Source organism: Acipenser ruthenus, chromosome 46, assembly GCF_902713425.1.
Source record: "Acipenser ruthenus chromosome 46, fAciRut3.2 maternal haplotype, whole genome shotgun sequence".
Lineage (NCBI taxonomy): Eukaryota > Metazoa > Chordata > Actinopteri > Acipenseriformes > Acipenseridae > Acipenser > Acipenser ruthenus.
Genome location: NC_081234.1, coordinates 903225 through 918951, shown reverse-complemented (window position 1 = coordinate 918951; position 15727 = coordinate 903225). Strand labels below are relative to the sequence as shown.

The window sequence follows — 15727 nt, the reverse complement described above, 5'->3', positions numbered from 1 at the left end:
TTGGTAATCCGATCGCATTTTTAATCATGATTAAATGTTAAAATTGGGTTTTTCAGAATTTAAAGAGGAGATCAGGATTACTTTGATCCAAAATACCAGGATAATTGTGATCCTACTGCGGAGGCGGATTTAGCTTTTAAATGATCACAGAACATCGATATTTTGTTTGTATTGTCATAGCAAACACAGGTTATATGTACAAGTCGATTGTTAGAATATCATATTTACATACAGTATTTATTTAGGTTTTGTATCCGTGCAAGCAAAAATGAAAACACATATTCAGTGGTATAGCTGCAATAATAATAATAATAATAATAATAATAAACACCACACACGCCTCTTTAAAACTCATCTGAGAGATGCTGGACACCCTAACAACCAGGAAGACGCTGAAAACACAGGTCCTTTCTTCAAAAGTTTTATGTTTATTCAATTTAGATTTAGTTATTTCATTTCTGCTAAGTGGGCATAAATAAAATAACCATTATTGGCATGTGTTATATGTGCACTAACATTAAAAATGAGGCTAACATTTGAATGTTACCAGCGATCGATACACTACAGCTGACTTCCACAAAAAACACGTTTTCATTTCAGTTTGAAACTTCCAGATGCTCCTCATTTAATTGACAAGACAAATACCACTCGTTACATTATGTGATTACCAACTGAAACCGAAAGAAAGTATTTTTATAAAGACCATAAAAAGAGAGTGCGGGCCAGTGTCCCTGTCCTCCACGCTGACCCATAACCACGACATCTCCACACCACAGACATCTTTCAACACGAACCCCCCGAATATATCGAGCTGGGATCGGCGCCCAATGGAGACAGCAGCGGCAGATGCGATGAATCAAGCAATCAGAGCCACTGCGCGCTTCCAGCTCAAGAGGGAACATGAGCCGGAATGGCGTGATTCATTGAATTAAACTTGTTTGGTTAAAAACAGCCATGAAATAATAATAATCATAATCATAATAATAATAATCATAATAATAATAATAATAATAATAATAATAATAATAGCATTAGCTAGCTTCCCCGGTCCTCTATACATTTAATGACACGCGATCAGCACGCGTTCAGACACCACGTGGTGACTCATTGACGTCATCACACTCGGGTGCGCTCGGCAGGGCGCGTGTGCGCCGAAGCGAGGCGATTCTGAGGCTTTATAAACCCCGGGGCGCGCCGCGACCCAGCAAGCGAGGATAGCGGCGTGTCTCTGTTGTGAGCGCCAGGGAGTCCTTGTTGATCGGCGGTGCAATCGTATCGAGATGGGGTTTTGGCTGCTTTTAGGGTGAGCTGAGCTTTTATTTATGTATTTTATTATTTGCAGTCGATTTGAACTAGCTCTCCACTTCAGCGGTCTGGCTGCAGCACACTACCGTACCTGATGTGTAAGAATTCATATCCATGTTCATGGCGTTATTATTATTTTGTATTTGCAGAGTTGCCTGGCTGTGCGTGTTTTTGCCTGCTGGCGTGGTCGCTCAGGACGTGTCAGGTAGATAAACATTGCCCGAAGAACACCCTGTAGCCTCCCCGATATAATATCATCACTTTGCTTCATGTGATCCGTGTGTCCTGGCTTCACAAACTTCAATCAACACTAACATTGGGCTGCCTGACAATGTTACATTAGATAATGAGTCCAGGCGCTGCTGCTAATCAGTTGGCTACAATGTTTCGGCATCTGAGACGTTGTAGTTAATAAAGAAAGCTAGTTTTCACTTTGTCAGTTACAGTACTGTTCTCTTGGATTGTGTGGTTTTATTTAATGGTGTTTAGATAAAGGTGCGACTCTGATTATCTAAATTCAGGTAACTTCGTGACGGAGTGTCGGGATCGGTACTTCTGGATGTCGACCAATGGCAGGTTTGCCGGCGGCAGCTTCCGCTTCGACGTCATTGGTAAGTCGAGGCGCTTGTAAGTTGTTCAGTCTGCGTGTAGGGTTGCTGGTTGTGGGTCATTCCACTGCGTTTTGGCATTTTGAGTCCGGTAAACTCTGGGTCTTCATAAACCCCGCCATAAAAAGGCAAGCATTTCGTCTGGGTAACAAAACGTCCCGCGTAAACCTCATGTGTCGGTCTAAGCCATTGTCTCTGCCGTCGCTGGAGTGGTGGGGGAGGGAATTGAGGCATATCAGGACTTGGAAATCCCATTCAAATTAAACGTGATTCAACAGTAATACACACAGATATCGGCTAGCTGCAGCCTGATCAATGAATCTCTTGTCTGTTTAGAAATGCATTTTCAGTTTGTGTTTTACATACCAAGTCACACTTTTTCTACTTTTAATTAAACCATGTTTATTTTAAACACTTTGCCTTCCTGTCTTGTTTGATCAGTAGTTTGCTTCATGTAGCCCAGAAGCTCATAGAATACAACAAGGCATCTTAATAAAATACTATTTAAATAGAATATTGTGTTACTGTAGAAAAATCCAAGGTTCATCCAATGAAATATTTTCTTGCATAACTATTTTCCTTCAGTGCATTGAACTTTTTTCCTATCCAACTTTTTTTTTTTTGAATAACCCTGACTCTTCCTCTCCTCCTCCCCCCCCCCCCCCCCCCCCCAAACTACATAAATGTGTTTTTCTTGAAGTTGGTACTGAATGGGTTGGGTTCTGTCCTCCTGTGTACAGTCAGCTATGTCGATCCCTATGGGAGTTGCTTGGTGACGTGTGTTGCAATGTTTCTCGTGTCTCTCCCTCCAGATGGAAACGGTATTCACCCGCTGAATGACAGCTACGCAGCGACGTGCGGGTTCACCTATTCCTTCAACCTCCCCGGGGACCTGATCTTCAGAGCGTCGTTCTTGGCCTGTCACGTGCAGAGCATGGCGAGTACAGCACTGCAGTAACACTACCGTGCCCATTTCTTTATTTAAATCCTGCTGTTGATGAATTCCATCAATTCTGGACCCATTGCAATTGGCAGTCTTGTTAAAATCCGTTCACATTGGCCACACATTCAATTGCTGTCTGTTGGTCAATTAAATTGGCTTCCAATGAAAAGCAGTTGAACAATGGTCTCCAGTTCATTTTTAAAGGACTTGGTGGAGGGGCTTGAGCTTTTAAAAGGCAATGGGGGTTGTCCCCCAGCCTGGTGATGAACCGCCCTGTTTGCTAGTTCTTCTATCCATGTGTGCCGCTTGTGAAGGATTCTCCAGTATTGAATCGCTCTTTCTCCGTTCTCTCTAGAATGATGTCTCGTATGTTCTCCAGTACCGCTTTGTGAGAATGGACTCTCTGGGTAGAGAGACTGTCTACCCCTTCTCCCTGTCCTGCAGCACTGAGAGTCCCTGGAACCCTCGTGAGGTCGTCTGTGAGGAGAACTACATGGAGGTGGGGTGGTAACCCACTGCCCCTAAAACTAGGGGTTTCATCTGGGTGCTTTCTATTGAGCAGTTGATCATCTGATGGATTAATCACACCCTGGTGATTTTTAGGGGCATAGCAGATTCACCCATTCCAGGTTTAAATATGAACTTGACAAGCCACGGTATACAGGTAACAAGCTCTTGGCAAAACCAGGAATGGTTCGCACTGCTATGCAACAGGAGTCTTGCTCCCATCCCTGCTGTTCTAACCTCCACCCTCCTGCCCCAGGTGTCTGTCAGGAAAAATGTTCCAGTTATCGCTCAGGAAGGACTGGCAAAGGAAGACTGGGAAGCAGCACTCTCCATAGTGAGTGACCTTTCAACTGGGACAGAGGTGTAGAGCAGGGGTGTCCAACTCTGTTTCTGGAGGGCAGCAGTGTCTTCTGGCTTTCGTCCCACCCCAAGCTCTCGTAATTGGTCTGATTTATTTAATTGGACACTAACACTACTTTCCCAGTCTCAATGTTTTTATAGGTAGTGTACCTTGAATCAAGTGCACTTTTGAAATCACCATCTGTAAGACTTTTTAAACCTATCCAATTGAACACAATTAGATCAAGTTAATTGAGAGCTTAAGTCTGAATGAAGACCATGTGGCCCTCGGACTGGAGTTTGACACTTCCTGGTGTAGGTGTTTGTTTCTGTAGAGCTTGCACTGCCTCTTGTGGACAGGCTCTGTAAGTGCACCTCTTTTTCCATTGTCTATCTGAATGGCTCTGGTTCTCAGCTGGCTTTCTTTGTGTTGCACTGCAGGCCCAGGAAGCAGTGATGTCCGAGTGGCAGGTCGTGTTCCACCAGACCGGGATGCCCCCTAAAACCATGAACGCCGCAGACGCCCGTACCGAGGGGTACTTCATCAACTCCACAACCAGCCGCGTCGTCTTCAGATCGCCCTACGGCATGGCAAAGTCAGAGGTGGTCATGGTGAGAACTTTTAAAATACCAGTAATACCAAACTGGTTTGATTTTTATAGTGTCCGTGTGAAAGCATCCCAGGACACTACAGAAATATACATAAAGCCAAAAGAGCTCCAATCTGCTTGCTAGTGAAAGGCCAAATGAAATCTAGCCCAATTTTAATAGTTTTTCAGAATTGAACAACATGTAATCGAACAAGTTTTTTTTGAGTAGGAATCCAAGATTACTATTTGGCAGTTTCCTTTATCCAAGGTTTAACGGGTCTTGAGGCAGTGTAGTGTTGTAATGCATGATTAATATTTGAATACAGTAAGTGTATATACTACTGATACAGTATCAACTAGGATGCAATGATTTAAGATAACAACTTGTATCTACAGTGACCTGGTAATGCATTTGCTGAAGATCCAGTAACATGATGCTGAGGTGAAGTCCATGCATGGTAGAGGTAGATCTGCAGGTGCAGTGTAAACGGGTGGGTCTTGAGGAGCCAGTGAGATGCGAGGCTCGTCCTGGTCTCTGCTCCAATGCTCTCCTCTATCCTCAGGTGGCAGGGATCCCGGTGGAAGCCATCAGAGCCACTGTGTTCTACAAGCAGAGGTGGATGCTGCTATTGGTGGACACTTCAGCTGCCTGCGCTAAGAGTGAGTAGCTGAGCACAGCAATCCTAGAGGAGAGCCAGCAGTGTGTCTGCAAGCATTCCCTGAGCTGAGCCGCACCGCAGTGCTAGAGGACAGCTAAGGGAGTCTGCAAGCTTTCTGAGCTTGGAACTTTAAATGGATCAGTCCCATGCATTGTAGATGTGTGACCTGACCTGGCTGCAATAGCAACACTTGGACCCCTGGTGGCACTGCATGTGGAAATCTCATTCTTCTATAACCCATTAACCCTTTAACTGCCATTGTCCTCCATTTTGGGATACTTAGTGCCTTAACTGGCATATCTACATGTAGTTGGTTTCTCCTAACCTGTAATACTCTTGATTTTTTTGTTTCCAACAGAAGTGGTCTAAAATGTAGTGTGACATTTGCATAAATAGCCAGTTTATCAATTTGGTTCTATTCCTCCCCCCCCCCCCCCCCCCCCACCACCAATTTGTCTCTCTCTAGACCCCTCTGTCTTCGATGGCACCTACCTGAGCTGGGTCACCCCGAGGCTTCTCTCCCCGCTGGTCCTGCATCCCACCAAGTTTGTGGATAAGCAGATCAAGATGGGAGTGGAGGGGAGGCCCCTGGATGAGATCACTGCTACTAGCCGGGGATACCAGCTGCTGGTCAACAGCACTGCGGTGAAAATCAGCATTCCCTTTGGCGCTGTGGGAGGATATCGCAAGGTAACATAGCCAGGGTCTGGACCCTCCGGTTGGGTTTCCATGCCTATCTGTGGAGGCTTGGTGGTTAAAGACAAGGGGGTGTTCCTGGCTCTGCCACTGACTCGCTGTGACCCAGAGCAAGTCACTTAACCTCCATGTGCTCTGTCCTTTTTGGATGAGACATAAAACAAACAAGGTACTATTAGAAGTGACTCTGCTGCAGTTGCTGCATAGTTCACCCCCTAGTCTCCAAGTAGAGGCAGTCTGTCACCCTAATGTGTTTGCATGTCTGGAAATTTGCAGAGTCATGTGATTGACAACAAGTACAACCAGATGTACGCCATTGACCTCTTTCTGGAGCACCAATGGGCCGATGACCTGTGGGAGGTGACCCAGCACCGCTCCTTCAAGCCAGTCCGCTCCCCCTACCTCCCTGAGACCCCCTATGTGGTGAACAGTAAGTACCTGCCCACCACAGCCTTGCACTGTTGGAGTAACCTTTTGAGAGTACAGAGTGGTGTGAGCAGGGTTAGAAACTGATACTAGCCCTGCTGCTGCACCCAGTCCTGGGGTTCAGAACTCTCCTTGTTCAGGTATATTCTTGCTGAACCTCTCCATGTCTTTTCTCAGACACCATCCCGAGTGAGAAGGGCTTCACGGTGACCCTTGGTAACTTCAAGCCGGATGTGGAGCTGAAAAACCTGACCCTCAACGGGGTTCCCCTGACCCTTCCTGAGGCTGAGAACAGAGGCGTGAAGATCATTGAGGTCAAGCACCCTAACGGCACCAAGGATTTTGTCCTGAAGGTCCCTTTCGCTCACCCCCTCATCACGGAGCAGGTGAGGGTGAAAGCCTGCCTGGTTTTAAGCATAGGCTTTAATTTTTGCCATGCATCTGCAGGCTGTAGCGGTCTAGTCCCGAGGCTGGTCTTGTGTAGGATTTTCTTTAGTAATTCACCTTGGTGAGGGATTAGTCAGGAGTGCAGGTTCCTGGCTGTGCCAAGTTGCTACTCCTTGATTAGAGGAGCATTGGCCCTTATTTCCCCCAGCGGTTGGGCAGTCTGACCCCACCCCTTACCGGCCAGGCACCCAGTAACATCAAGCAGACTCCTACAGTCCATTCTCCAGTGTGGCCCCATAGCTTGATGTCCATGGTGGAGCTCCTGGGTGTAAACAGCTGGTTAGCACAACAACCCCTGACCTTTACATCTCCAGGGCTGTTGTGGGGCGTTGCTCCTGTGAGGGGGTAATATAATTTGGGAAAGGTCAGGTTAATTACTTGCACAGCAGTTGGCCCATCCCTGTTAATACCTCTTCTCTTGCAGTACATTGGTGATAATTACAGACGATACCTGTTGAACATCAGCTACACTTTGAACATCATCCCTGTAAACGAGCCCTATTTCCACCCAGCCACGATCGTGTGTGACGTTCAGGATGTTGGTAAGTAACGTGGCTGTCTGTGGGAATTCCAGTTGGTAGAACTGAACTAGAATAATGGTTGTGCTTGACTTGGATGCACTGTTCTTGTTTGGCAGTTTTCTGGATCTGGTTGGAGGTCTGGCTAGTTGAAGCTACAGATGTGTCTTCACTGCCAACAACCCCTGTTCAGAACTGCATTCTCCTGAGCCCAGTGCTGTTCCATTGCCTGCCCTCTGCAAGCAGTTTCATTCAGTCTTCAGTCTTGGGGTAGACTGGTTCCAGCCCTTGACTCCCTCTCCCTTCCTTCCCCAGTCCATCCTGATGTCAAAGGCATTTGTACAAACACCAGCATTGTGTTTGAAGTGACCCCAGGCAACATGGACTACCAGTGGGAGCTTTGCATTGGGGAAGAGCCTCTAACCCCAGAACTGGTGGCTCGCCGAGGCTACACCATGACCAGCCAGCCCAGGATCAGAGTGGAGTTGCCGCTCTTTAGTATTGGCTACATCTATGAGGTAAGAGTCTCGGTCCTGGATCTGCCTGGCAAACTCCCACTAGCAGGGCTGTGGCTGCCATTGTATGGTCGGGTGTATCAATGGAGGTTTAAGAGCTAGCCCTACTTGTTAATAACTTCAGGTCCTTCATGGATTAGAGCCATCCTATCTCCAACAACTACGTATATTCCTATTTGTTCCTGGGATCAGAATGCGGCGTTTAGTAGCTGTCAGCCAGAGCCAGCGTTTTGCTGTTCTCCTGTATCCAAGGTGACTTGCAGGGTTCCAATGCAAGACTATCTAAATATTAAGCGCAAGTTATATCTACAATAACAATAGTACATTAGCGGAGGATCCAGGAATGTGGTGCTTGGGTCGGGCAGATCCAGTGCACAGTAGGAGGAGGGAGATCTACAAGTACAGTCCAAGTGACTCCTCCATGCTTCTCTCTAAGGATATCACTCTGAGGGGGCTTATTGGTAAAGTGGTGTTGATTCTCCGAGATATGAAGAGCCTGAAGGAGGAGGACAGGTTTGAACAGCGCTGCCCGTTCCCAACCAACGAGATGCTGGGTAAGGGTGGCTTTGCTCTTCAAGGGGGGGCGGGGGGTTCCTGGTTCAGCCACTGACCTGCTGTGACCGACAGTCATTTAAGCTTGTGCTTAGTCCTTCAGATGAGATGGAAAACCAAGGTCCCTGGAGTTGCATAGTTCACATCTTGGTCTGAAGTCTCTTTGGATAAAAGCATCTGCTAAATAATTTGGATCGGGGGTGGCCAAGGTTGGCCCTTCCACTCCTGGTCTTTGTTCCAACCTTGTTCTAAAATTTAGTGTAACCTCAATCCAGACCTTCAAGTAGTTGACTCATTTTGCCTGTTGTCGATTGGCCCTCCAGGACTGACTGGACACCCCAGGACTGGTAGATTCTACCCTGATTTTCGGTATACCAGTGTGAGGGTTGAACTTGAACTGCCATTGTCTTCATTTGAGGATGGGCTACTGTCCTATCTATTTGAACAGCTACCTGTTAATTCTCATTGTTACTGTAACCGCTAGTTGTGTCTAATTGTAACTAATTCTCCAAATCTGACACATGAATATAAAATTAGAAACCATTTTTGTTCTTTCCTACCCACTGTGAAGCTCAGTGGTGTGTTTTTTTTTTTTTTTTTTTATTTTTTTTTATTTTTTGTGCTTCATAGCTGGCATGAAATTTGACTGCTCTGGTTATGGGCACATTTAACCTGTCTGCCCTTAACAGAAAGCAGCAGCTTGTAGCCAAAACTAGGAATTGAATAAATCTGCAATATCCAGTTGCAGACATGCAGCCCGTGTTCTGAATTTCTAAGATTCCATTGTTAATGGGTGAAGTCTGCATGCTTTGTTCTCTGCTCCAGTGTGCATGCCTAATGGAGTGATGTCAGTGCTGGTGGTCCCCATGGCTCCTGTACCGCCCGTGAATCTTGCCAGGACCACCCTGCTGGATCAGAACTGCAGGCCCACGGAGGCTACCTCAGACCGGGCCCTGTTCACTTTCCGGGTCAACACCTGTGGAACCAGGAGCAAGGTGATGGGCTTATCTCTGAATGCTATTCCTCAATCTTGGGACATATCAGATGGCACTTGCCTCCTATTGCAGTGCTGAAGCATCTGGTGGTTTTCTATTGGTTCTAGAAGTTGGGTCTTCATTGGTTTAGTTATTTAGACGTTCATTGGAACGAAAACCAAATGACCCTGGGATCCCAATTCCCAGGGGTTGAGCAGCCCTGGTCTAGATGGGTCTGTTTCTATGGAAATTTGAGTGGGGGACTCCCATTAATGAGCTGTGTAATATGTTGGAAGAAGCTGGATTAAATAGCTCTGTTCACCATGCATGTTTGCAATTGCTTTTGTCTTTGAAGACTCTGCTCATCTGTTCTATTGGTGCAAGTTCATGTTTACATACTTACTAGTTGGCTTGATTTACCTGGCTGCTATGTTTTCAGATTGATAATAACTACCTGGTCTATGAGAATGAAGTCATCTATAGTCGGGAGCTGTTCCCAGCCAATGCTCCCGTCATCACCAGGGATTCTGAGTACAGGTGAGTGGAGGAGGGATCAGGGTTATGCAAGGAGCCCCGGAGTGTTAAACAAGATGTGCAACACTACAGCTCTGGCAAAGTAGCCTCTCCTTATAAAATGAACTCCTCTAGCTTCATAGTCAAATGAATCCTGCTTGTTATGATAACATATTGAATACTGCTGTCCATATACTTAACAAGTAACTTGTAGTGGTTTAGCTTCATGTCCAGCTAAACTAATGTATGTTATGACTGTCCAATGCAATAAAGAATAATGTGCAACAAACCTCTGCAGCTGTGAAATTTAAAGGGTCAAAATGGAGAGTTAAGGGAGTATTGTCATATGTTTTGGGCATGGCAGACTACATGGTACTGTAGATTTGTTCAACTAAATTGCTGCAAACTGACCAATTGAAAAAATGTGACCTTCTGAAATCGAACGGGGAATACTTTACTACTGTGGCTTCCAGTAGACTTGCAGTGTGGTGTAGTTTCACTTTCCATGATCAATTTAATTTTCAAACCTGAAATTCTAGGTTATGCAGAGCTTTGGCTGTAGATTACTTATTGTGTGAATGGATGCTTGAAGTTTTAAAATTTAGGAGGCAGTGAAGTGGAGATGAACTAAGCGGGAAGGAGACACACAGCAGTGAGGGGATGGAATGGGCTGCCTAGGGTTACCTTATGTTGAGGCAGAGTCGGTTGGTTCCTTGCAAGACCCAGCTTGAAGTTCTGAGATCAGTCGGCTACTAGAAACCGGATGAGCTTGGATAGGCCGGCCTCCTGTGTCTGTATACTTTGTCCCAGCGCTGTCAACACCCTCTTTGTAGGCTGACTATCCGTTGCCGGTACCCAGTGAGTGACTCCAGGAAGATCTTTGCTGAGAGGAAGCTGGTTCCAGCCCCTGGATCCTTCACTGCTAAAGGAGAGGGGACCCTGCAGCTCAAGTCTGCTTACTACAGTGGTAGGTGGGGGGCGTGGCTTAATCTACCGTTGTTGGGTGTGCTCTGCCTTTAGGATTTATTAAATAAATCCATGCATCAACACTTCAAAACCAGAATAAGCTGTCCTTGTTTCCATTTACAATGGCACTTTTAAAAAGCTGGTTTACTGGCGGTGGCTGTCTGTGCATCCTGTGGCATTTGCTTGTATCAGGAGGGGGGGTCATTTATAAAATCATTATGAAATATTGAATTGCCAGTGTACTAATCCTGTACGGTTCTGGTCAAATACCGTATGGACTTGCTTGCAGCTGTGGCATTGAATGGATGTTGCTTTATTTGTTCCTCTTCTAGGTGACAAGAGAAGCAGAGATGTCTTGAATCTGAAAGCCCGTCTTGCTAGAGGTAGGACAGCCTGAATTAAACTCTTCGTACGCGCTCCCCTGTCCACACTACCAGAGTAACACAATCCAAACTAGGGGCTTTAATAGATTATTGATTGATCACACCTGTAGATTGATAGGTTAACCCATTATGTGCTGTTTGAGGACAGGCCACTGTATTTCTTTAATTCTGACTCCAGTTTAACTGCAGGAGTAAATGTAACAAATCTGCAAAAATAGTCCTTTGGATGCTTTTATGACGTGTCAATTTATAGGCTGAAGCCCTGAATCCGTTTTTAACTTCAACGTTGAGTTTCTAGCCAGCATGAAATGTCAGATTTAAGGGAACACGTGTAACTTGACTGTTCTCAAAACAGGGTGCAGTAGTTTGTAGCTAATTCTGTGAATGTAAAGGCTCACTGAAGTTTCTGTACAATAGTTAACAGCCAGCAATGGTAGCTCTACCTGTAATGACTCCAGAGCTTTACAAGCATGGCAGAAGATGACCTTTTTTTTCTCTGCCTGCAGATGTGAGCTACTCCCAGTTCTACTCTGCGTTCCCTGTGTCCCAGTCTCTGCTGGGGCCCCTGTTCCTGCAGGTTGAGCTCCTGAACCCCCACAGCCTGGCTGACCGCCTCCTCCTGCAGGACTGCTGGGCCACACTGACCCCTGAACTGGACGCCAGCCCTCAATGGGACCTGGTCACTGATGGGTGAGGGGGTGGGCTGTGCAGATACTCTGGGCTCATGCCATTCCTTTTTTATAACATGATAGATATTGAATGAAACCTTAACGTCACAGCAAGGAAAGCTGCCTTTCTCCCACTTGCCCTTCTCTGCCAATTGATGGTAATGCTCTTCCACACTGCGTTGAGACACTCTCTACTGGGAGATGCAGGGATGGGAATCAGACTCCAATTGCATAGCAGTTTAACCCATTCTAGATGTTACAGGCTTGATTTTAGCCACAGTGTAAAATAACCAGTTCAGCTGTGTTATGAGTTTAAGATGTACCTGAGCTTGTTGCCTATACATACTGTGACTAATGGAGCTCTTCACCTGGAATGGGTGGCACTGCTAAGCAATAGGAGTCTTATTTGCATCCTTGCAGATGTATTGTAAGTTTCCTCCTGAGGTTCAGTCTTGCCCAGGACTGTAAGCTCACAGCTGTCTGCATTGGGATTCCTGTGGGAATGAGTGGAGCCTCCTCCTCCTCAAAGTGAAATTGCCTTGCTTGCATTTGTACAGTGCAACTGACTTGCACACATTTGCATGAACTGTCTGTAAAGAGGAATGGCCCCTATTGGGTTTTAATATCCACTGGTCTATAGTCTACATGTGTCTTCACTTGCTCCCCTCTTAACTCTGCCCTTGTGCTTTTAAACTGTTTGCTGCCTCTTGCCCTCTCTGCTAGTGCAGTCCATTCAGCTGTGCTTCCAATGCAGGCTTGCAGTGACTGTGTTCCTCTCTGCAGCTGCCTGGTCACTGGAGATTCCTACAGGACTCTGTTCCACCCAGTGCCAGCCAGGACCTCCCCCCACCTCCAGAGGCTTGAGGTCCAGGCACAGCAGTCTAGCAAGGACCCTGCCTTCTGGAGACAGGTTAGTGACCCTGCATGAAGGGTCTCCTCTGATTCTGTGATCACCCAGAACAATTCACTCCATGCAATTGGTCAGTTAATATGAATGCTTTTATTAAACTTCAGTAACAGCAAGCAATAGGAAAGGTATTAATTCACTATGAACTTCAGACCGTGTGGCAGTGTGTTCCTGTTCCTCTGCTCCAAGAGCTGCCTCTCCCTCCTCTCCTCCTCCTCCCCAGGTGTATTTCCATTGCATGGCTGTAGTTTGTGATCCTAACCTGGAGGATACCTGCAATAAGACTTGTGTACCTGGAGAAAAGAGATCTGGTAAGCACTGGCAGTCCTGAATACAAGCTGGAGGTTTTTTTATTTATTTATTTTATATATATTCTGCGAGTTTAAATCCTTTCTGCTTGCCGTGCTTGTAGGTAGAGCTGCAATTGAGGTGGATAGGCTGAAATTTTAAAATTGAAGTAAACGAATCCAAACATGAACATTGGTTACAGTATAGTGACTCCAAAGAACATCCGATTTCTAAAATCAAACCTCGGAGCTGACATTCTCATGTCTGTACCTTGGATTACTGGTCTCAAGCTTTTGTGTGTGGTTTTTCTCTCAGCCCGTAGTGTTGATCGGTACAGCCAGATCCGAGGCTATGCTTCTGCCGGGCCAGTCCAATTGGTACCAGAAGGAGGAGTTGTGGACCTTAAAACAGCAGGTGAGACTTTTGAGAGACTTCTGTTGGATATCCTAGTCATTGAATTTTCAATCTGGATTTGATGCTGTGGAGTACCCAATAGGAGTGAAATCACTAAAACACTTCAGTATGGGAGGCTTTGTGTTCTAAAGGGACTTCACACCAGGAGGTTCAAAGCCCGGCACAGCCACGGACTCTGACCCTGAGCAAGTCATTTTTACCTGCTCATGCTCCATCCTTTAGGATGAGACGTGAAACGGAGGTCCCATCATCGAGGGTTGCAGCAGTTGATGCACAGTTCACCCCCTAGGCTCCAGGTTGCTTTGGTTAAGTGTCCTGCTAAATAATTGTCCATGGCTTCTAGTATTTGCAGTCCTATCCCACTAGACGGTGGTAATGGAGCACCAGGATTATTTTGAAGCAGTTTTATTAGAAGCTTGATCAGACGGTGTATAGGTAACAAGCTCAGGTGTGTCTTACTAAACTACTAGTGAAACCAGGAATGGATCAAAGTGTTCTGGATTGGGAGTCCTTTCCATTCCTGTGATTCCTCATCAGTATTTGTTTTGTAGCCAGCATGACACTTTACTGGTCTGATTTACGGGCACATCAGACTTGACTGCCTTAAATTAAGGGCACAGCAGTTTGAGTCAAAACTATTTCTGGTTCTGAAGACATGATTTTTACAATGTTAATTCACTAATACATATGGTGTTCAGTTGTACTTTCAGGAACTCCATGGTAATTTGTGTAGGGCATCTGAGTTGCTAGGCAATGCTGACTGTGTGTCTTGTGGCTCCCCCCTGGGTCCTAGTGCTCACTCTGTCTTGTTCAGTTTCAGACTCCTCCCCCCTGTCCCTCTTCGTGCCGGTGCTGGGCGTGGTGGCCGCTCTCCTTGGAGTTCTGCTCGCCTTTCTTGTTGCTCTTGCTGTCAGATCCAGAAGATGATAAACTTGCTCTAATCTAATAAAGATCTTCATATTTGAGTCTCGTGTCCTCCCATTGCTTGCTTTTCACACACTTGGACCCTGAAGGTACACAAGGAATAGAGTGCTTTGTTCAAACGGTTTCTTAAAATACATTGAGAGCAACTCTGATCCCGAGGAGGAAACTGACAACTCGACCCAACTTGTCTACACTTTTAAACCCAAGCTGCTATGTGCACCTCCTTTCAAAGTTAGCATCATTATTACGGGACACCTGTCCCTTCCCCTTAAAGGGGTAAAGGGTACTAGCATGTGGTCTCTATTCAAATTGACGCATTGCAGCTGGGTGTGGTGTAAATGAGTATCCAGTTGGAATCTGAATGATCAGGTTCAGTAAACTTAATGGGTCTAATTTAAGGGAATGGCGCACATCTTTAAATCTCCAATTCTGCATGCAAGGTATGAGATCTACAGAAACCTAACTTGCAAATGAGGTCAATCTGCTCATCCTGTTCCTAGGAGCTGATGGCAGGTTTTGCTGGATCCCAGTGATTTCAGAGTAAGCTTGGCTAGGCTGCCCATTTTATACCCTCCTCCCTGTAAAACGATTTCCAAGTTTGACTGGGACAGTTTTCATGGGATGTCTGGTAGCCCCAGTACTGCACCACCCTGAGTCTTGCGTGTTCAAATCTAGATTGAGAGGAACGGTAGTTCCTCGCACAAAGTTTAAAAAAAAAAAAAAAAAAAAAAAAGGCAGCGACCTGCCAATGACTCTATACAGCAGATATTTTATGTGCAAAACTAAATCTGCAAAAACAGCTATTCTACGTTTAATAGATTCCAACTCAAGTGAAATAAGTGTGTGTGGTTTTTTTTTTTTTTTTTTTTTAACCGTCGTACAGCAAGAGAAATAAGTTGCTAAAATAAGTCAATGTCCACCTCCTTTTTCTTGTTCAGCTGTCTTCACAGACCCCAGCCACATTTATCCACCCACCCGCTCCTCCTCTTTTGACAGCCTTCAACAAGAAAGTTGTCATGGAAACCCACGCCTTCAAAAGCACACAGAATATCTGCTGATAATCTGGAAGACGAGACTCCCTTTTCAAAGCGCGTAGAAACAAGCAATCAGCAGCGACAGTGCTTCCGGCAGCTTTTGTCAAAATTCTCTTTTTATATTTATTTTCTGTGAACATTAGTTTATGGATAATTGTTGGTTTTTAAACCAATTAAATTGTTACAAAAAAGTCTATTCTATAGTCCATTAATTTTAATTCCGTACATGGTCTTGTTGTACTAGTGCTACAATATACACTGCCTTTTTTCTTTCTATATTTACCCGAAACCTCGCTTAATATAATTTTAGGAAATGACATGTCAGCACTGTGCTTGCATCCAGAGCGCGTCTGCCGACGAAAATAAAAATACTGCTAAAACAAAACAGTATTCAGTTCAACAGAGACAGTTAGTAACTTAAAACAAATAAGCGAAATGCTCCGTGTCTGTCTGTACAGTTTGAAATTTGAATGTGCCGCCCCTGCTTGCTCTGCGACGCACAGCCAATAGGCAGGGACAGGACGTTGAAAAGAATTGTGGGAAATATCGTT

The 15727-nt window shown here is 45.5% G+C and overlaps 1 protein-coding gene across 2 annotated transcripts; it reads left to right on the top strand.

Moving 5' to 3' along the window:
* The first annotated feature begins 1163 nt into the window (after positions 1-1163).
* On the top strand, positions 1164-14183 carry LOC131720996 (zona pellucida sperm-binding protein 2-like). 2 transcript variants are annotated; one of them, XM_059013726.1, is made up of 23 exons: positions 1164-1303; positions 1455-1510; positions 1827-1916; positions 2726-2850; positions 3212-3355; positions 3620-3697; positions 4144-4314; positions 4856-4952; positions 5418-5641; positions 5924-6077; positions 6251-6459; positions 6945-7062; positions 7354-7556; positions 7990-8107; positions 8931-9100; positions 9519-9616; positions 10426-10559; positions 10891-10941; positions 11448-11631; positions 12393-12519; positions 12740-12827; positions 13120-13218; positions 14033-14153. In XM_059013726.1, the coding sequence occupies exons 1-23, from the start codon at positions 1281-1283 to the stop codon at positions 14143-14145; spliced, it is 2874 nt and encodes a 957-aa protein (XP_058869709.1). In that variant the 5' UTR covers positions 1164-1280; the 3' UTR covers positions 14146-14153. The 2 variants fall into 2 exon arrangements, with proteins under 2 accessions (XP_058869709.1, XP_058869708.1); XM_059013725.1 differs by lacking the exons at positions 1164-1303; positions 1455-1510; positions 1827-1916; positions 2726-2850 and having other exon boundaries at positions 3189-3355; positions 14039-14183.
* Positions 14184-15727: the final 1544 nt, after the last annotated feature.